Source organism: Marmota monax, unplaced genomic scaffold (assembly GCF_021218885.2).
Source record: "Marmota monax isolate L192 unplaced genomic scaffold, Marmota_monax_Labrador192_F-V1.1 WCK01_AAM20220418_F8-fsc00314, whole genome shotgun sequence".
In the NCBI taxonomy this organism is placed as follows: Eukaryota; Metazoa; Chordata; class Mammalia; order Rodentia; family Sciuridae; genus Marmota; species Marmota monax.
Window position 1 is genome coordinate 346,237 of NW_026692675.1, and position 22,345 is coordinate 368,581.

General features: G+C 31.3%; 1 protein-coding gene across 3 annotated transcripts; it reads right to left on the reverse strand.

Annotated features, from left to right (window-relative positions):
• Nucleotides 1–249: 249 nt before the first annotated feature.
• Nucleotides 250–20,538, reverse strand: Klrk1 (killer cell lectin like receptor K1). 3 transcript variants are annotated; one of them, XM_046446472.2, is made up of 8 exons: nucleotides 20,410–20,538; nucleotides 19,285–19,382; nucleotides 16,921–17,028; nucleotides 14,297–14,389; nucleotides 14,045–14,080; nucleotides 13,499–13,650; nucleotides 12,885–12,988; nucleotides 250–6,012 (listed from the first exon to the last, which is right to left on the reverse strand). In XM_046446472.2, exons 2-8 carry the CDS (start codon nucleotides 19,322–19,324, stop codon nucleotides 5,895–5,897), a joined length of 651 nt encoding a protein of 216 aa, XP_046302428.1. In that variant the 5' UTR covers nucleotides 19,325–19,382; nucleotides 20,410–20,538; the 3' UTR covers nucleotides 250–5,894. The 3 variants fall into 3 exon arrangements, with proteins under 3 accessions (XP_046302428.1, XP_046302427.1, XP_046302430.1); XM_046446471.2 differs by having other exon boundaries at nucleotides 19,285–19,496; nucleotides 20,410–20,535; XM_046446474.2 differs by having other exon boundaries at nucleotides 19,285–19,421; nucleotides 20,410–20,532.
• Nucleotides 20,539–22,345: the final 1,807 nt, after the last annotated feature.

Genomic DNA, 22,345 nt, shown 5'->3' on the forward strand with positions numbered 1-22,345 from the left:
TTATCAAAAGTGTACTATGAAAGGAAATGCAGTAAATCGCAGGGAAAATGAAAATATTCTGAAATTGCCTTAGGTCAGAGATGATATAATTAAATACATTTTTACATTTCTAATTCCAGATTTAAATTTTGAAGGAGCTTAATATATTATTTATTATTTATATTTCTTAGAGAACTGAGGAAGTGGCATTTCTGATTTTTATAATTATATCCAAATATAATGTATTCAAAAAATAAAATTTATATCAAGTAAATTTGGTATTTATTTATATTAAATATTTATTTAAAGCCATTATTTAATTTTTTAAAAATATATGCAAAACATACACAAGTTGAAGATATTAGACAGTAGCTACTTTCATATCTCATTCACAAGAGGCATTAGAAGATAAGAATTTGGAATGACTTGCTTTTCATTCTAATAAACGTTCATGTCTAGGTTACTATATAATAGATACATATTGCTTTTAAATATGCACATAAACATATACATATATAAAAATAATAATATCTATTACTAAACACCATTTGATAAACACCTGATTAAATTGATAAAAATAGCTAATAATACACTTCTTAATTCTATTAGAATTTACATGTTTTGATTCACAAATTATATTAGTCCAGTTTTTATTGTATGTGCTTTTTCATATTCTGATACACAAGTATATTAGACTGGAGATATAATTGGCATGTTTCTATTGGACAATGGTTTTAGAGTAATTAATATAGTTTTAGAATTTGTTGTCCATCGTCAGAAAATTGAAACATACAATTCTATAACACTTCCAGAGTTTTTATTTTTTAGTGTGTTTTTACATTTATTTACTTGATCAAATTGTGAATAATGTTGCACGGCTTTTTTTCTCAGAAATCATTCATTTAGAAACTCCCACAACTGTTAGAATAGAATTATACTTTGTATATTAGGTTTTTACTTTTCTAATCACTAAATTTATGATTTACATTTTTTAATTCTGTCATCATCTTACTCAGCAATAAAAGAGAATAAAATCATGGCATTTGCAGGTAAATGGAATGAGTTAGAGAAGATAATGCTAAGTGAAACTAGCCAATCCCCCAAAACCAAATGCCAAATGTTTTCTTTGATATAAGGAGGATGATTCATAGTGGATAGGGAGGTGAAACATGGGAGGAATAGACAAACTCGAGATATGGCAGAGGAGTTGGAGGGAAAGGGAGGGGGCATGGGGGTTATTAATGATGGTGGAATATGATGATCATTACTATCCAAGGTACATGTATGAAGACACGAATTGGTGTGAATATACTATGTTTACAACCAGAGATATGAAAAATTGTGCTTTATATGTAATAAGAATTGTAATGCATTCTTCTGTCATATATAAATTTTTAAAATGTAAATTTGGTATTTAATGGAATGTCTTGTTTCTTCTGAGCTTCAATTGAGCATAGAATGCTAATAATAAATGCATATTTATAAAATATGGCCAGGTAATTACCAAAGATTGCTAAAGTATGACTATTTTATCTGTAAGAAAACAACACATCCATATTACAGAAAATATGTCAGAAAGTAATAAAAATGTGAACATTTGAATTTTTCCTGTGTAATGATATCAACTATGTGAATTATTTACTTAGCTAGAAATAGATATTATTCAACATTGAAGTCCATATATTATTCTTTAATTCTTAATTTATAAAAATATAAATGCAATAAACAGTAGTACCAGAAAAAATACAAAGAAAACAAAAAAAAATATGGTAACATTACTGGGGCAGAAATGCTATATCCAACCTTTGTGCATCCAGTTTTAAGACTTTCTGATCTTGCAGTACTTTCAAAATAAATCCTGTCATTCTGGTTTCACTCTCATATCTAGGTTTATATAAAACACTAGTCTTTCTTTGACTCATTATGATCACCTATGACAAGAATGAGTGGTCCTGCCAGGTGTAGTGGCTCACACCTGTAATCCCAGCATTTCAGGAGCCCAAGGCTGAAGGATCACAAGTTCAAAGCCAGCCTCAGCAATTTAACAAGATCCTCAGCAAAATTAGCAAGACCCTGTGTCTAAATAAAAAATTAAAAAGGCTGGGAACATGGCTCAGTGGGTTCAATTCCTGATTTAAAAAAAAAAAAAAAAGAGTATAAGAAGATAAAGTTGACTGATCAAATGAACCTCAAAGAAAAATTGCATTTTAAATAAGAAAGTAATGTTTTAGAAATTACAGAGATCCAGGAGATATTAAACTTTACTAGGCACTTAATGTGCAGAATATGGAAAAGGATACTCTCAATTGCAATTTTACTCATTCAAGAAGTTTTGTTTTCCTTAACATTGAATAGGAAATCTTAAATGCTGGAGATTCACAATTGTACAAATCATAGAGTCATGTCTACTCTCATGATCTTACACACTAAGGGGAATGAAAACATTAATAAAGTGATGACAATAGTAAAAATGCACAATTACAAAAAGAAGAAGTTTTTCCACAAAGGAGAAAAAGATGGATGAAGGCATCTTACTATTATTCCCTTCACTACCCAAATCCCAAATGGGGTCATTGAAACTACCAGATAATGTGGGGCCACAGGCAAAAAGTGTCAGATGAAATCAATATGTGGTAATTACATGGTGTAATCAATAATTTCATATGATATAATCAATAATACATCAAAAATTTTAAATAAACATTCTAAAAAATCCTCATGAAAGTAAATGTTTGTAACACAAAGTAATGGATAACATTTATGCATCCCAGATAAAGCATGGTAATGATAAATCAAAAAAGAAAAAAATGCAGTTTTTAACTCATACAAATATAAGGAATAATAACTAAATTGCATTAATGTCAAAGTAGGATGAATAGTTCAGCAACCTGCAACTGTTGTTTCCTTACTGTTTTTCATAGACCCGATCCTGACCTTAGGGAAAAAGAAACTGGAAAAATCTTACTGTTTATGTGTACTAGAATGGTAATATCACTCATTTTTTTTAGTCATTTGCTAAATTGAAGACAGAACAGAGACAGGCCATAGATTCTGGGGTGGGGGGGGGGGCGGGAATTGAAACCTCCCAAAGTCCTCCAGTTTTTAGGAATCAGAAACTAGCTAGCAGAAGGTCATGGGAAAAAAAAAAAGTCAAGCATGGTGGCACCAATAAGAGATTCCGATATACAATGTCCCTTATCTGGGTTACCAGAGTGGGACTTTAAAACAACTATCTATATGTATTTAACAATTATTTAAACACAGGACAAAAAAAGATGTAAAAGTTTAAAATGTCACTGGAAGATTTCAATCTCCAAATCCAAACAAATGGGCATTCTAAAACTTAAAAGCTGAAATTTCCAAAATTAAGAATTCAATGAAAATGAAATAGAAGATTGAAAGCAAAAATAATACTGGTGAGCTCAAAGAAAAATCAGCATAAAAATATATGAACTGAAATAGACAAAATGGAAAAATGCAAATAGGTAAATGGATAAATGAAATGTGATACTCAATAGGAAAATGTATGTGGAATTGAAGTTTTAGGGTGAGCATAGATACAGAATGGGACAGAAAAACAAATACATAAACTTGGACCAGAATAAACAGAAACAAAACCCTACCAAGCTGTAACAGCCAAAACACTGAAAGCAAAGATGAAGAGATAATCTTAACAGTAGCCATATGAAGAGACAAACAATAATAGACTAAGAAGATAACTCCTCAGTACAAACACTAGAAGTCAGAATTCAATAGTATTTCTCTTTGAAAATAACAATTGTCAGGGGAAGTACTGGGAAGTGATTGGCCAACATATATTGCTATACTATGTGCACATATGAATATGTAGTTGTGTGCATATGTAAATGTGTGTGTGTGTATGTGTGTGACAGAGACAGAGAGAGAGAGAAAGAGAAAGAGAGACTTGGATTTGCTGACATATTGGTGTATTGTGTAAGAGAAAGACAGGTTTCAAAGATGACTTCAATTTGTTTGGTTATTTTAGCTCTTTATTTTGACATGATTTCAGATTTTCAAGACCCTTCACCAAGATTACTCCCCTTTCCACCCTCCCATCCTTTAGTTTCTACCTTTTGTAATTTTATCTTTGTGTCTGAGAAATTTGGAAGATTACCAAAGTTCTTGAGAACTGGTTGAGGTTATTTCCCTTCAGACAATATTGACATTGTTAGTAGTAATGCAATTAATAACCTTGAACTACTTCAAATAAATTATTTGACTGCCATACTTTTATTATTTGACTTCACTGTTAGCCAGACTTGGGCTGTAAATGTAAATGAGGGCTTATCTGTGGGAATAAATGTTTCATGGGAGGTTTTCATTTTTCTCCACCATCTTTTCAAAGGTCAAGACTAGCAAGAATCTCTCTTTCTATTTTCTGAAGTATAGGTTTTATTTCTTATTTCTTGTAGGAGTTTGAAACATTTGGGGGATCTCAGTTTTAGAAAGAGAACTTGCATTTCACACTCAGGTTAAATGACCACTAAACTTTGTCTTGTATTTCCAAGCTCCATGACAACCATCAAAACAGAAACTAACAGTCCCAAAGTTTATTATAAGCTCTCAGAATAAAAGCCAGTTTCTGTGGTTGCTTTTCGGTTGTGATTTCCATTTTTATTTAGTTCTGATATTTAATACATTTTACCTGTCTGCTGGTTTAGTAATACTTTCCCCAAGTAACAATATATTATGCAACAACATTATGAATCATTTTCTGTTATTTTCAGTGATAACGAATGCCCAGCTATCTTCCCCTCTGTTCTTAGTTTTATCGACTAGGTGAGTTATAAACAAAGTTTATGCCGTCATGGTTGGGCTCTGCTGAAGATCCTCCTGCAGGTGTAGACTCAAATTCTCCTTGTATCCCCTTGTGATAAGAAAGATTAGAGAGGTTTCTGGGGTCTTTTATTAAAAGCATTAATCCTACTCACCAGGGCTTAACACTTATGACCCAAATTTCCTTCCAAAGGCCTGCCTTCTATTATAATTTGGAGGGCGTTATAGTTTCAAATATGAAGTTTGGAGGTACACAAACATTTAGTCTACCCCTGGCCTCTGAAAGGTTTATGTCCTCACATGCAGAATACACTCATTCCATCCCAACAACCCCAAAAGGCTTTACTCCTTCTAGCACCAACTCTAAAATCTAAAGCCTGAAGTCTCATCTAAGTATTACCTAAATAGTTAATATTTATCCAAATGTTGCCTGTCCCACCCAAAATATTGTTGGGTGGGACAGGCAACATTCTTCCCCAGCTGTGAACTCATGAAATACAATAAATTATGTGCTTTCAAAGTGCAAGGTTGGGATTGGCACTGGATAAGCTGCCACCCCAAAAGGAGGAAATGTCGAAGAAAAAGAAAGGATGATGGGCTCCAAGCAAGTCCAAAACCTAGGTAGGCAAACTCCACGAGATCTTAAGTTCCAAGAATAAACCTCTCTGGCTTTCTGCTCTGCCTCCAGGCCCACTGGGGCAGCAGTCCTGCCTTCTTAACTGATTTGGATGGCAACATTACCCCCATAGCTGGGCACAGCACTGCCCACCCATGGAGCAGTTTTCTCTGCTAGATGTACCACCAGTGATTTATAGGGCTACTTTTTCCTCACCACTTTCCTGGATTGGTTCCATTCTTTTTAATCGAGGCTGAACCCAACTCCATCCTGTGCAGTCTGGGCCATGGTAGAGGAGGACTTGATGATTTCTGAATTGCCTTCCTTTGTCTTACAGAATACTAGATGCAGAATAGTTCTGTGGTCCTATTCTGGAGAGCCCAGGAGGTGTATGTTCTTCCTGTGTTTGTCCCATTGTTTGTTTCCTTCAGCCACATAGCATTGTTCCTGCCGGTGCAATCCCTTCTCTGTTCCTGTTTTGTGTTGGGATGGTTTATTGAGTCTACCCAATCCTTTGCATGCAGATGTATGTGTTCAGGGCTGAACAGTTTTCTGTGTAGCCTTTAAAGCTTGAGCCATATACAATGCAGGTTCCATTCTGCATTTCCACCAGTGTTAGTCTGGATTGGAGAGAATTACACATGACATATTCATAACTTTGTTAATGCAGGAAATAAAAAAGCAATAATACTTATAAGAATTTAAAAGGTATTGCAGGAGAATTTAGTACCATGCTTGACCCTCCTAATTCACAGATATACAAAATGTAGGCATCTCAGAAAATGAAAGTTTCATATTTTAAATATGAGCCACTGTTTTTTTTTATACTTTGGAAATTAGATAGTTCAGAAGTCTAAAATCTCTTCATATATGTATCTGAGTAAAATAAAAGCTTCAAAATGTTTACTTAAAAATTAATATTTAGATAAGAAATAAATTCAGAATTGAACCTAGAATTCAATAGCTGCAATTTTTTGTACAAGAAAAAAAAACATCTTCTTCATATAGTTGATACTCTGTAACATCTTCAGGTTCTATATCTGCAGATACAGTAAACCACAGATATATTCCCCTAGGGGTACCGAAGGACGACTATAGATACAATTTTAGTTGGTAAAGAAATTAAAATAGATCATAAAATCCTGAAACATATCCACAAATATGCAAGCATGTGTGTATGAGCATGCATGCATGTGTGTTTGTCATTCTATGTGGAGATGGCTAAATCTGTATGTGCATTTTATTCTGGTATATTTAGTGTTTGGGAGTCATATGATTTATATAATTAGTGAATTTTTTTCTTCCAAGAATAGGTCAGAAATAGAATATTCAAGAAAGAGTGATCATGTGACTTCAATGTGAAACTGACAAATCAAAGGGACAGACTGTGCTCTGATGTTACATGTATTTAAAGGACAAGGAAATGAACCCTGTACATATGGAAAAACTAGACGCTACATCGGAAACAAGATTGGAATTTTTAGTGACTACCCTTAGTGGGTCTCAATCTAAGCCTAATTTTTTTTCATTCTTAATTTTTAAAATTTTGATTTACACTTTATAATTGTGCTTATTTCTGGAGAAGAATTTAATGTTCTAATGTATATTGATTAATATAATCAATAAGTGTAGTTAGCATAGTTATCACTTCATGTACTTGTCATTTCTGGCATTCCACAGCACAACAGGGTGACTCAGTTACCAATTAGCTATTTTATGTTTAAGAATTAGCTAGAAGAGTGACTTTTGAATGTTCTCACCACAGAGAAATAAATAGTGCCTTGTTCTCTCTAATTTCACTTTCTTCACATGTTATTTTGATTTCTATGTGTCTTTTCCCACATCATTCTTATCACTCTTCACATCACATTATGCTTATTTTTTGATAACTACATTTCTTTTTTTGTTTGCTTGTTTGTTTTCCAGTCTGGGGATGGAGCCCAGGACCTCTCACGTGCTGGACAAGTACTCTACCACAGCTACACCTCCAGTCCCTTTAACTACATTTTTGACTGCAGTATAAAGCTCTTGAAGGAGTTATGTCCTAATCATCCCTGCAGTTATCTCTGCTGGACATTTACAGGTACTCAAAAATATTTACCATGTGCATGAACAAAAATTACACTTGTAGATTGGAAATAATATGATATACAATCTTATTAGTATTTTGGGAGAAGAAAATTTTGTTAAAAATAAAATCTCAGGGCTGGGGATGTGGCTCAAGCCGTAGCGCGCTCGCTTGGCATGCGTGTGGCCCGGGTTCGATCCTCAGCACCACATACAAAAAGATGTTGTATCCGCCGAAAACTAAAAGATAAATATTTTTTAAAAAAAACCTCTCTCTTTCTCTCAAAAAAAAATTTATTAAAAAAATAAATAAAATCTCAGGTCATGTAGAAATTAGCCCATCCTACATCAATACTGGGGGTCTTCATGTCAGAAATATAAAATGTGATAGGAAGGTAGATAGTTTCTGTTACAATGTATACAACAGAAAACTTGAACACATGACAGTAAATGGTTGTTGACTGACCACTGCCAATTACCCATTAAAGTAGCAAAGCAAATTCAAAACCATTCAATGATTACTCTTGTGATAGAGTCAGAAATGCATATATATCTGAATCCCTGCTTAAGTAAGTTATTACACACTCTAAGATTCTGTTCTTTACTTGTAAAATTAGAGTAAAATAATACTTGTTATATAGGCGTGTGTGTGTGTGTATGTATGTGTGTGTGTTTTGCTGAGGATTGAACCCAGGGCCCTGTGCATGCATTTTACTAACTGAGCTATATCCCTAGCCCTATTTAGGAATTTTAAGAGTTCTTAATGAGGAGACACATATAAAATGCTTAAAATTGTGTCTGAAAGACATAAACACCTAATTAATCTAACATTAACATTGATATTGTGATTATTTTTATTATTTATGGAAGAGTTGAATATTCAAATAACTAAAATATAAATAAAGAATTTTAAATATTTACAGTCTAGAAAACTTCTGCTGATTTTATGATACCAAAGGAGAGAGAAATTAGTAGTATCAAAATATTGGGGTTTTATTCCTGATCTTTGTGCCATTATAAGTAAATTAATTAATAGTAAATATGATAGGACAGATCTTCCAAATGATAGAAATGGCCTTTTTCTGAGAATTATCTTAACATTCATTCAAAGGATAAAAGCTATATTCTATAAGCTCAATAAATGTTGAAGTATTGTCATTTAGCCCAAGTGTGAAGAGTTCGTCTATGCTATCAGGTGGTTAAAAGAGCAGGCTATAAAAAAAAAAAAAGAGTATCAGAATACTCTAGTCTGTAAACATCAAAGCAACTGTAATTCATAGACACAGACTGAAGATCAAAGAGCTGAGCAAATAAAGAAACCCAAAGACATACAGAAGTCCTTTCTTGAGTATTCAGCAGAGTATTAATCAATGCATGTGTGCAAGAAAAATATTCAAAGATGGAGAAAGAACTATCTAGCGATTTGTAAAACCTTATATTTCAAACAGAGTTGAAATACAAGGTATTAGAAGAATACTGCTTTAGAGTGGGGATAATTAACTAGACTGGATGTCCTGATTAGTAATATTTTTTAAAAGATCAAAATAGATAAAGTGGTTTATAAGTAAGGGTACTTGATAAAGGAAGTATCTTTGCCCCTAGAATATTTTTAGCAATAAAAATATGTAACATAAAATTAAAAACATATTTAATGTTTTTAATAAAAGACCAATGTATAAAATTCCACAAAAAAAAAGTACCTGGCAAGTAAAGAAAAAGAACAATTAACCTTAATGAGAAGACAAATCAATCAATCAAAATTCAAATCCATACATGGAGAATATTAAAAACACCTACCAAATCACACTTCTAGAAAAGAAAACTTCAATGTCTGAGATGAAACATACATTTATAGGATTAATGAAACATTATACTTTACAGAAGAAAGGATTAGTAAACTTTCATGATCATGGAATCTATCCAAAAACATAAAGAAGAGTAAAAATATGAATAGAGCATCAGTGAACTTTACTACAATTTTAACAGGCTTAATGGACCACATTTGATTGGCCTAAAGAAGACACCAAAGAAATGGGGGAGAGAAAACATTTGAAGAAATAATTACACTTCATTTTCTAATTTTAGTGAAAATTATAAACCCTTCTAAGAGTCTCAAGAAACCACATGCACAAGAAATATGAAGAAAACTAAAAACAAGGCTTATGGCACATTTTCAAACCCAATGACAAAGAAAAGTGATTAGGTAGCCACAGGGAGAAAAAAGACATATGTACTGTTGAACAAAAACAAGTATGAGAGCAGATTTCTTAGACAACAGAAGTGAGGAGAAACTTATTGAAAGTACCCAAAACAAGCAACAACAAAGGATTTAAATCCAGAAATGTGTAAAGAATAAAAGCATCTCAGGCTGGGGATATAGCTCAGTTGGAAGAGTGCTTGCCTTGCATGCAGAAGGCCCTGGGTTCAATCCAGGGGGGAAAAAATCATCATCCAAAATATCTCTCAAAAATTAAGATAAAATAAAGACATATTCAGAATAGAAGCTGAAATAATTTATCACTAGGAAACAAACAGCTTCAAGCAATGCTACAAAAATCCTCAGTATAGGAGGAATATTACAGTAGATGGAAGTTATGTTCTATAAAAATGAGTAAAGAAATGGTGACAGGCATAAACATAATTTGTATAATTTTATCTTGTTACTTAAAGCACTTAAAATATATTTGATGTTTTTAATAAAAATAACAGTGTGAGACTTATGACATTTATACAGGGAAATTTATGACTAAAATAGCTCATGGTTTGGAAGAAAGAAATGGAAGGATAATATTGCAAGAATTTTATACTATGCATGAAGTGATAGATTATCAGATTTATTGATATATTAGATATATATGCAATAAACTCTAGAGCAAACTAAAATAACAACAAAGATATACCCAATAAGCCAAAGCAAAAAAAATATGTTTAATAAAACTAAATAAAATTAAAATGTTTAATAAAACTCAGAAAAAGAAAACAGGAATAAATAACTAACAAAACCAATAAACAGCAAATAGCAAGATTACTTAACTATTGAATGTAAATGGAGAAAACATCCCAAATAAAAAGGCATGACTTGTCAAACTGGATTAAAAAGTAAAATTCAACTGTAGTCTGTCCTAAGGAGACTTCCTTTTAATGTAAAGACCCATACAGATTAAAGATATATGCTACACTAATTCTAATCAAAAATCTGTAATGACTAAATTTATATGGTACTAAGTAGAATTTCAAAGCACAAAATATTATTAGCTCAAGAGTTTATTATATCATGATAAAATCATAAATTCAGGGAAGAGTACACAAAAGCTAAACTTTTATGCATCTAACAACAGAGCTTCAAAATATGTCAGGCAAAGAAGCATTTGAATTGCAAGGAAATATAGGTAACTAAATTTACAGTACAATGTTTTAATACTTCCCTTTTAATAATTGCGACCTCTATCATAAACAGTCAAAACTAAGTAGATAGTAAATCAGAAAGGATATAGAAGTCTTGAGCAACACTCTTAATTATCTTGAGTTAATTGTCACTTACAGAACTCAAGAATGGCACAATATACCTGTGCGAATACACATGGAGCATTTCAAAAGAGATTATAATCTAGTCCATAAAACTGATCTCAACAAATTCAAGAGGTTTCAATCCATATTAAATTGATCAAGATGGTACTTAATTAGAAATTAGTAATAGAAAGAGTTCTAGAAATTTTCCAAATATTAAAAAATAATCTATGAATTGAAGACAAGCATGGAAGGAGATTTAGAAATGATTTTTGAATTGAATAGAACCAAAACCAATGTATCAAAATGTTCAAGGAGGTTACCAAATGATCTCACATATTAATGGCAAAAAAAAATATTTTTATTAGAAAAGAAAAATCAGTGCCTTGGCTTTAACCCTGAAAAAACCAGAAAAGGCAAAGCAAATTTAACATAAAATAAGAATATAGTAAATAACAAATATCAGACCAGAAATCATTGAAATAAAAACTTGAAATGAATGACAAACACAAAAACTGATCCTTAGCATTGTTAGTGACTAGGAAAATGCAAATTAAAACCACATTGAGATGCCAATTCATATTTATTAGTATATCTAAAATGTAAAAGACTGATCATAACAAATGTTGGCTGTAATGTAGAGCAACTGGAACTCTCACATGCTGCTAAAAGAAATGTGAAATTAGTAAAATTTCATAGCAACTTTGATTATAGTTTGGTATTTTCTTAAAAACTTAAGCATAAAACTATTATATGATCCATCTGTTTTACTCTTAAATATTTGTATAAGAGAAATGAAAGCTAGTTTTATTTATTTATTTATTTATTTCCTTCCTTCCTTCCTTCCTTCCTTCCTTTCTTTCTTTCTTTCTTTCTTTCATCTGGTGCTGAGGATTGAACCCAGTGCCTCACACATGGTAGATAAGTGCTCAACCACTAAGCTACAACCCCAGTATGGTAAGCTTATTTTCATGGAAACAGTTGTACACAAATTTTCACAAGTGACTTTATTTGTAATTAAAAACTGAGAACTACTTACATATATATCGAGAGACAATAGGGTAAACAAGTTGCACTACATTCAAAAAGAAATACCTCTTGGGAATAAAAAGAAAGTATTAATGTTATGAAATGCCAAATCTCAAATAATTATGCTAAGTGAAAAAAGTCCAACATAAAACTAGTACATATTGTATGACTGCATTTATATAAGATTCTAGTTGTTGCAAATTAATCTATGGTGAGAGAAAAAAGATTTGTTTCTTAGGAACAGAAAGAGATATAGAAAAGAGCACAAAGAAAGTACTATAGAGGTTCAAAAGAAAGTTTTGCAGGTGATGGATATGCTAATTATTTTGATTTTATTAATGGTTTCATAAGTGCATCAAAGTGTACACTCTGTATGTGCAGTTTATTGCACACCAATTATATTGTCGTCACCTTAGTAGTACATGACAAAAGAATATGTTGTACTTAACCTTTTAACCTCTCTGCTTCCGTCTCCTATCTGTAAAATGAACATAATATTAGATCTATCTTTCACAGTATTTACCACATAGTAAGCATATATATTACTCATAATTGTTTATATTGGCCACTTCATAATACTCTCTTCCAAATTTAGGGCACAAGTATTTCTTTTCTAAATGAATGAGAATATGGGAATGCCTGAGTTTGTGAAAAAGAAAATGTGATAGATGAGTGATCATAGAGATAAATTAGGAACAAATTCATAACTAGGATCCTGTTGGGGAGAAGAGAGAGTGGATAGTATTGGGGAGTAAAATTCATCAAATCATGTTTGTATGTGTGCGCTAGCATGCCGCAACAAAATTCACCATTCGGTATTATTGAGATGTATGTATTAAAAAGAGAAAAAAAAAAAAAAACAAAAAAATCTATTGGACCTAAGACTTACTGGTTGGGCAAGAGAATGGAGCCATCTTCCCACTGCCAGGATCCATTTGTGGGAATTTGTATGAGTCCTATCCAGTGATATGACTTCACCAATTTGAAGAAATCCTGTTTGAAACAACAAGGTGCAAATAAAATCAATGCTCAGAATGTTGCTAAGTGCAAGGCCATAATCAATTAATCTTTTCTTCTCACACTTGAGGGACAATGCATTTTGTCCCTAACTAGCATAATTTCAACTTAAGCAAGACATTCATAAAATCTGAGGTTTCTTTCTTAATTTTAAGGCAGAAAGATTCAAAGTAGGAATTAGAATATCTGTTTCAGTGCTCACATTCCAATGAATTATTTCATTCATTAAGATTAAATATACGGGGGCTGGGGATGTGGCTCAAGCGGTAGCGCGCTCGCCTGGCATGCGTGCGGCCCGGGTTCGATCCTCAGCACCACATACAAACAAAGATGTGTATGCCGAAAACTAAAAAATAAATAAATAAATATTAAAGAATTCTTCTCTCTCTCTCTCTCTCTCTCTCTCTCTCTCTCTCTCTCTCTTAAAAAAATCTTTAAAAAAAAAAAGATTAAATATACGAAGGGTGATTAAAACAAATACTCAACCTGTTCCACTCTACTGTATATCTTCAGGAGGCTGGAATTTTGAGACATACAAGAAGCTTGGCTCTGGTACCAAGTTTTGCTCTCATTAAAAAATTGGTAGCAGTGGTTTCTATAACATAACCAATTTTTAGGGCATGGGCCACAGTATCCTTCTAGAAAGAGAATATACTATTAATTCTACACATATCTAGACATTATAGCAGATTATAAAAAAAAAACTCAAACGCCTTTCTCATTCCAACTTTAAAGTTAAAAAACAATTAAACCATTATAGTCAAATGTCCTCAGATATCAAAAAAAAAAAAAAAACCATTATAGTCATATCCAAAGTATTTCTACACAGAAATAGAAAGGGAGATGCCCAAACAGAATTTTCTACTCTTTGCAAGTACTCCATTGTTTCAACAAAATAAAGCCATAGTAAAATGTGGACAAGCATAAACTATTTCCTTTCCTACTTTTAGTGTCATTGGATATATAATACTCTCTAGTATGTATAGTATGTATTCAATTTATTCTTCAAAATATTTTTAAAAATTCACTTACCATTTGAAGGAATTGAAACTTCTTGGTTGTGAAATGCTATGAAAATAATCATAATTATTTTAAAAATTTATACTGTTAGTAAATTATAATCCAATAAAAAATAACTGGTAAATATCTAGACTAACAGCAAAACTATGATGAGAACACTTACTCAGTATTGCTAGTTTATGTATCTGTGCCTCTGAATATTAATCAAAATAAAGCATTACAATTGTTTGCTAAATGAGATCACAATTTTTTGTAATGACTTACAGTTTACGAATATGACAGTCCATATCGCCATCATAACAATGAAACGTATCGCCATCGAAATGGCGATGAAACGACCAAGAAAAAATGGAGATACTGTCAAAGAAAAGAGAAAGATCAGAAAAGAAAGGAAGGATAAAGGACACAGGTATCTTTGTGTTTAGTATTAGTGGTATTGTGCTTTTGATGAGAGAATACTGTGTTTTTTTTTTTGGCTCTGTTTTTCTCAGAAGAGGTAATGCCTAAGTTGTAAAATTATTGCATTACATTTCATTGTTATCTGGACAAAATCTAATTATTGACAAACTTTTAATTTTTTCCAATGGGTAAATTGTTTGTTAGTTTTTGCTTTTAGAAATAATGATATATTTCATTTATACCTGTGCATATTTTTTAGTTCTCTAGAAATTCCTGCTATGGCAATTACTCAATCAACGGCATGTGTATATTAAGTTTCTGTAATGATTGAAAATTTTAGTTAAAAAGTTTATATTAATTTACATAATAACAAATATAAATGTAAAAGCCTGTTTATACTTAATATTCCTGTTTCATTTACATTTTCCTTGGTAGTAAATGTTATTCACATTTTTTAATGTATAAACTTGGTAGGAAATATTTTTACATTTACATTTTAATTTTATATTTCCTCTTGTGGAATAAGGTTGAACATCTCTTATTTCTCTGAGATTTTTCTTGTTTCTACAAAGTCACTAATTTATTCTTTACTTTTTAGGTTGGGAATATGAAGTATGTTTTGCAAATATATGGTTCATACATTATTTCTGTTTTAACTTTCTTTATAATAACTTTGAAAGGCTGAAATGGTTAGTTTTTCTCTGGTTGACTTAATCAAACTTCCCTTTATGACTTTTGTGTTTTTGATATGAATAAAATGTCTTTATTATTCTGAGTTTGTGAAACTAATTATATCCATGTTACATCACAATGATGCATGGCTTCTATTTTTATTTGGACCATTAAACATCTGTTGTGTATATGTGTGTGTAAAATATATTTGGTAAAAACTCAAATTTTATAAGAGTTTTCTTTGCCAGATGTGTACTGAGATTTCTAGCACTAATTATTGAATCAACTAATCTTCCTTTACTGACATGAAATGCCACTATTAGCATATGATCTATCCCTACATGTGCTTGCATTTAATCCTATGTACTCTAATCAGTCTGCTCATTCACATATGTTCATTATGAAGTGCTTGAATACAAGATAGTGTCTACAATATTATAGTACATTATCTTTTTCAGACTATTTAGCTATTATTGTAATTTTTCTGCCTTATAAACTTTAGAATGTGTTTTTAAAGAACATATCATTTCTAGATACAGTGCATTTGTCCTCCAACAGAATCACATTAAATATGCAGATGTATAGAGATAATGTATATCTGCAAAAATGTTGTCTTTTATCCTTGAATGCTTTACATTTTATGTTCATCAGTAGAAATATTAATTAGCAAATTTATTTCTAGGCTTGTTAGTAAAAGGTTTATTTCTATGCTTTTTCCTGATTTGGGGTCATAACATATGAACAACAGTTTCCTTGTATTTATATTTAGGAAGACAATTGAGTTTTAAATATGAACTTTCAATAAAATCTTAATATCTATTTTTAATGGTTTTTTTATATTTAAGGCCTGTGCACTCATTATTTTAAAATATTTTAAATCACATTTTTAATTATGTTATTTTTACCTTTTAATTCTAATTTTATAAACATTTCTTTTTCTTTTCTTGCTTAGTCACTCAGCATCAGCAAAACAATAAATAATAAGCAACATTAATAATAACAAAAGCATTTGTCTTTCCTAATTATAATGAAAATGTATTAACGTTAATTGTAGTGATTTATATATGTAATATATTGTGTCTATATATGTACATATCAAGAGCAGTATTTACATTTTGAGATTTTTCAAATTAAGTTCTTTTAGTTAAGAATTCACACTGATTTTTTTATTCAATGACATTTCAACATTATGCACATGGTCATATATTCTTTCTCCTTTGATTATTATATACAACTCATTTACACTCCTATGACTAACTCATGAAATCATGTTATTTGTTAGTAATTTCTTATTATTGTTAATAAATCTCTGTTGATTTTAGGTGAAGGTGGTCTGTTGATTTTCTTTTTCTTTAAGCTGCCTCAAGTGCTAATATCAATAATATTCTGGATTGGAAAAAGACATTTGAGGACACATCTTTTCTACTGCACTCAGAAACATTCTATATATTAATCAAATTATTGCTTCTATAATGTTTAAGAACATAACTCAGATGAATTTAATATGTTTTTCTTTTCTGTTGAATCTTTTTGTTTATTCCTCCTTATAGCTAATTACTTACTAATTTCTCAAAATCTTCTGTTTCATTGTCATTATTGTGATAAATAAGCTCATCATTTTTAGGGCATTAAAAAGGTCCTAAACAATATTTTCTTCTAATTTTATTATATATTTCAATAATCTATTAAAGTAAATATCATGTCTGCTACTACAATGAAGGTAAAATAAATTGAATAATTGTCACTGATTTAAATCATATTGTTTCCATGATTAACCTCTGTACAATGAGAGAAGACAAATGGAATACAAGACTTACATTTTTGTCTACATTTGCCTGTTATTAGAGTAGATCTTTGCTTTTGACATCTTTTAGAAGTGTGACGCTTTGCCAGTCCAAAGTTATAATTGTGGCATTCAGTCATCTCTGGAGAAAAACAGTTCAAGCCAATATGAGCCACAGCCTTTCTACCACTTGAGATATTTAAAATTAAACTCATCATTTCCATTAATATACCTCCCACAGATATCTTTTTAAAAGTACAACAGTAAAATTCACAATAGCTAAACTGTGGAACCAACCTAGATGCCCTAGATGAATGGATAAAAAAATGTGGCATTTGTACACAACGGAGTATTACTCTGCACTAAAAAATGACAATATCATGGATTTTGCAGGGAAATGGATGGCACTAGAGCAGATTATGCTAAGTGAAGCTAGCCAATCCTTAAAAAACAAATGCCAAATGTCATCTTTGATATAAGAAGAGCAACTAAGAACAGAATAGGGAGGAAGAGCATGAGAAGAAGATCACCATTAAACAGGGACGAGAGGGGGGAGGGAAAGAGAGAGAGAAGGGAAATTGCAGGGTAAAGGAAGAAGACCCTCATTGTTATGCAAAATTACATATAATAGGAAGTGAGGGGAAAGGGGAAAAAACAAGAGAGAGAAATGAATTACAGTAGATGGGGTAGAGAGAGAAGATGGGAGGGGAGGGGAGGGGAGGAGAGGGGGGATAGTAGAGGATAGGAAGGGCAGCAGAATACAACAGACACTAGTATGGCAGTATGTAAAAAAGTGGATGTGTAACCGATGTGATTCTGCAATCTGTATACGGGAAAAAAATGGGAGTTCATAATCTGCTTGAATCAAATGTATGAAATATGATATGTCAAGAGCTTTGTAATGTTTTGAACAACTAATAAAAAAATAAAAGTACAGGTATGAAGACACGAATTGATGTGAATATACTATGTATACAACCAGAGATATAAAAAATTGTGCTCTATATATGTAATAAGAATTGTAATGCATTCTGTTGTCATATATAAATAGAAAAAATTTACATAAAAAAGAAAAAAAGTACAACGTGAATTTATTTTGCTTTACATTATTATCACGATGCTTGTGTTTATTGTATAGATAATATTATTTTATTCCATAGCAAAGTATTCTTAGTAATATCTTATATACTTTAAAATGAATTAATTTATAATATAATGAAATTAACATTAAAATAGACACTTTATTAAAAACAAAGCCAGAGCAAGATAGACATATATGTACACTATAGATTCAGACTTAACTTGATAATTTTACATAGCATTTAACTTTTGCATCTGTTTCCTAACTTGCAAAACAAGAAAGACAGCAGTAAGAAAAGATATCAACACAATTCATTAGAGATCTTTAAAAAATAAAATAAAATATGATGAACTTAGTTTCAATAATGTTAATCACATGCAAACATTTAGTAAATACTGGCTTGTGTAATTTCGTTTTTAATGACAAACAAAGATGAAACAAGTAGGATCTAAAGTTTTAGGATAAAGACAGAGAACCTTGCCTCTGAACAAAAACAACAACAAAAGTTTACTTTTTGAAATATTAATCATTTACTGAATACTTGAAAGCCTTTCTAAATGAAATGATAATACTAATTGTCTTTTTGGTACCAGAAATTGAACCCAGAGGTGCTTAACCACTGAGCCACATTTCCATTTTTTATTTTTATTTTGAGACAGGGTCTCCCTGAGTTACTTAGGATCTCGCTAAGTTGCTGAGGCTAGCCTCTAACTTGGGATCCTTTTGCCTCCTGAGTTGCTGAGATTATAGGTGAGCACCACCACACCCAGTTTACTAATTGTCTTTATAACTAAAATTAGATGTAAACATTGTTTGTTCATATATAATTCACTGATTAAACCTGAAGAGCAGAAGGTAGGTGTTATTTTATGGATGAAATAATTAGAGATGTCAAAAATCGCATTATTATTTAATATAATGTTACCAACTGTAAATAATTTATGAAAAAATTGACACTTTTAGCATAAAATGTACTTTCAAATTATATGTTGACTTTAATATTACAGAACTCCACTAAGATAAATACAGCACATATTATTTCTCTATTTGTGGGGGAAGGATCCCATGCAAGCTTCATTGTCCCTATCTCAAAACAAAAGAATGGTTTGATTAAAATTCAGTTCTTCTAACTCCAGTGTGATGCTATTTACTGATTCAAGTTGTCTTCAGCTGTGGATGACTTTACTATTGAAAGATAATGAAATCAGTGGTGGGGGAAGTGAAAGTTTTTGACAGCTTGAATTAAAGTAAAATTTTGGACAGCTTAAAAATATACAGAAGCAGAACTACACATTCATGTGGACAGTAAGTACATACCCAAGCTGTGATGACACCTCCGATCACGAATCAGTCCCATTTTATGATGATAATTGTATGTCTACTTCAGGCAGTCCAAACTCCTCTCACACAGGATTCTTGAATGAAGTAAAATGGAACATTTTTTTTTCCGTTTTCTTTATAAGAGAGGAAGTATTTTGATTGGACAAGTAAAATACAGAAAAATTCCCCTGTTTCATAGCTTACCTCCCCTAAAAAAAGAATGGAAATAATGATTCACATAAAGCCAGGTTAAATTAATATATAATTTTTTTTGTTTGTAAAATAATGACCAATTAGTTCGAAGTGTCATAACGTATAATGAATATTTTAATTTATATACATTAAAATATTTAATAAAAATATTTGACATCACTGATATTGAATAACAGCACAGTTTTCTGTTTATAATTGTTTATTTTACTGGATGATAATTGATTTCTTTATAAGATAAACTTATGCAAGATGTTTATGAATTTTTGTTGGATGTTTTCCTATTGCATTTTAATCCAGTTTCTATTATCATTGTCATCATAAACAATAACAGGTTATCATCATCACCATCATCAGTAACAAGCACAATTTCATATAGTAACATTATATAGCAACATTTTACAGTGTCTATCAGAGCTTCCAGAAAAAATAGCTATTTAACAAATGTGCATAATGCTGATGTTTTTAAATTAAGATTTATGTATATTTGATCATAATAGTTGGAATTAATGGATATGACATGTTTCATCTTGCTTTTAAAATTGTGTATCAGAGAAGGTAGGTGCCTTCCACAATATTAGAAAACCCATGTGAGAATTCACAATGAAAATCCTTCTAATCCTAAATATAATAATTCATTCTTGGAGTTTTGCTTAGACAAGGCTTCTTATAGAAAGCTATAATTTCTGATACTTCAGTAAGTATATCCTAATTACTAGTTGGATACTATAAAAAAGAATACTTCAGAAGCGATGTGCATTCCTTGTCTTCAGCAATTCTAGTCACTTAAATAATTAGAAATATCTTATACCTCCACATTTCTTGAGTGATAGTTTTTAGAAACAAACATGCATGTGCACATACATATGCGCGCACACATACACACACTCAAACACACACACACACACACACCTGATCAAGAAGGAAGATCTTGGTTCTTGTGGATAAAAGCCTTCTACATAACTAGAAAATGTAGATGTGTCCTGTGCTCCTAATTTAGAACTGACAAGAGAGATGCTCAAGTAATTCTGATTCCTGAGAAAAAGGTATAATAACTATTCTTCTGATCTCATCTTCCTGTGAAGAGGAGATACAAACCACAGCACTTCCTTTTTTATCACTGCACATCACACTTTGCTCATTTGGAGAATGAAGCATGGCCACCCACTACTGGATAAAGGTTATGTCTTAACATTTTAGGACTTGAAAATGATTATTTGAGTGATAAGAAGTAGCACAGAATTTTGAAAAACAAATGATGATGTTATACAACTTCTATATCAAAAGTGAAAAACTATATGAAGCTTGTTTGCGAGGACTGTGTGAAGTTAAGCAAAGAAAATTTAACATTTTAGTCACCCCGTGCACAAGCTGCTATAAGTTTAAGTGGACTCAAGTGTGCTGCATCAAGTAGACAGAAACCAGAGGTATTTTTTCATAGACACACAGAAACATACACAAATATAAAAATTATGCATACATGTGCTGTTGATTATGAAGCTAAAATGAATAAAAATAAATAATTCCACAATGAGCTGTCAAATATCTAGCTTAAATAATTATCCACATGGCAAATATTCATTCATGGGTATGTTTGTGGGTGTTTCAGATGCTTCTCTGGTCTTTTCTCCTTTTTCCATCTAGACTTATCTCATGTGAACCCCTCATTATTCCTAATACCAAATCCCATGTGAGAATAGCAATATAATCAACTGCCTTAGTGTGCTAATTTTTGAAATTATAATTTCTGTTTTACTGAAAAATGATAAACTGTCACAGTCAAAAGGAGACAAAAGAGACTTGACAACTAAATATAATGCTGTAATTTGGAATGATGAAACACAAGAAGTATGTTAGATTAAAAAAATTAGGAAATTTGGATAAAACATGTCTTTTAATAGTTATATAAAAATATGAGGTCATCAGTTGTGACAAATTACCATACAAATATAAAATATTAATAATAAGGAAAATCAGGTATGGGTACATGAAACTCCATAGTATCTTTGCACTTTTTCTCTAAGTTTATACTAAAATACAAAGCTTATTTTAAAAATAAGTATTTTAAATTTCTTTAGAAAACAAATAATATGTCTGGGGCAGAAGAGGAGACAATAGAAAGAAGAACAGAAGAAGACAATGAAAAATACACACACACACCACACACACATAGACACAGCTAGGAAACCAGGGTCACTCCTGTTAATTTTCACTGACTTAAGTACTCATGAAAACAGAACTTCCATCAATAAATCAGGTCATTCCATAAGTAAAGAATAATTACTAGTCAATAATTTATAGCGAACAGAACCATTAGACACTGTAACTATACTATGTGTCATGAAAGATATGAGAGAAAATTAGTATAGGCAAAAATTGATTCTGTAAAAGTTTTAAAAAATGAAAAGCTCACTAGCAAAACTTTTTAATCTTCCCCCACTGTCACCCCCTCAAAAAACATGACTCATTGACTCCAAAGTTGTTTTTTTTTTTTTTAATTTTTTGAAGCTATTGTGAATGGGATACTTTTCCTAATTTCTATTTCAGCTGCTTCATCAGATGTATAGGAACAGAATTGATTTATGGTTGTTAATTTTATATCCAGCTGCATTGCTGAATTTATTTATGAGTTTTAAGAAGTTTTCTGATGGAGTTTTTTGGTCTTCTAAATATAGAATCATGTCACAGGCAAATAAGGATAGCTTGAGTTCTTCTTTTCCTATTCATATCTCTTTATTTTCTTTCTTTTGCCAAATTGCTCTGGGCAGTGTTTCATGGACTATGTTGAATAGAAATGGTAAAAAAACCCATCCCTCTCTTGTTCCTGTGTTTAGAGGAAAAGATTTCA